The sequence below is a fragment of the Thecamonas trahens genome (assembly GCF_000142905.1).
Source record: "Thecamonas trahens ATCC 50062 unplaced genomic scaffold supercont1.11, whole genome shotgun sequence".
Classification (NCBI taxonomy): Eukaryota; order Apusomonadida; family Apusomonadidae; genus Thecamonas; species Thecamonas trahens.
Window position 1 is genome coordinate 568,392 of NW_013657669.1, and position 344 is coordinate 568,735.

At 63.1% G+C, this 344-nt stretch overlaps 1 protein-coding gene across 1 annotated transcript in view; it reads right to left on the bottom strand.

Annotated features, from left to right (window-relative positions):
- The window catches only part of AMSG_03158 (uncharacterized protein), a gene marked incomplete at both ends in the record, with an annotated part of 2,321 nt that overhangs the window by 760 nt on the left and 1,217 nt on the right, over positions 1 to 344 (bottom strand). The window contains one exon of the mRNA XM_013905029.1: positions 15 to 311. Within this exon, the coding sequence (XP_013760483.1) occupies positions 15 to 311 (297 nt within the window). The remainder of the gene's footprint in view (positions 1 to 14; positions 312 to 344) is intronic.

Below are 344 nucleotides of genomic sequence, written 5' to 3' on the forward strand. Positions count from 1 at the left end.
AGCGCGTTGTGGACAAGTCCAGCAGCTCGGGCAGCGCGGTCAATGTCGCCCGAGAGGCGCTGCGAGGGGTTGCGCCAGTGCGGCAGTGCCAGCGGTGAGTCGAGAATGCCATCAATGTTGAGCTGGCGGACTCGGGCGTTCATGCGAAGAAGCATCTCGACCACGAGACGCGACAGCGGGAGCGGCTCGGTGACGATGTTCTCGTTCCGCTTGTTCTTGGTCGCCACGTTGATGTAGACAATGTCATTGAGGGCGGCGGCAATGCGGTCCTGACCATCAAACGCGGCAAGCGCAGCGCTCGGGTAAGCCGGCTTGGACGAGGCGTCCAAGGTGGTGTCGTCACG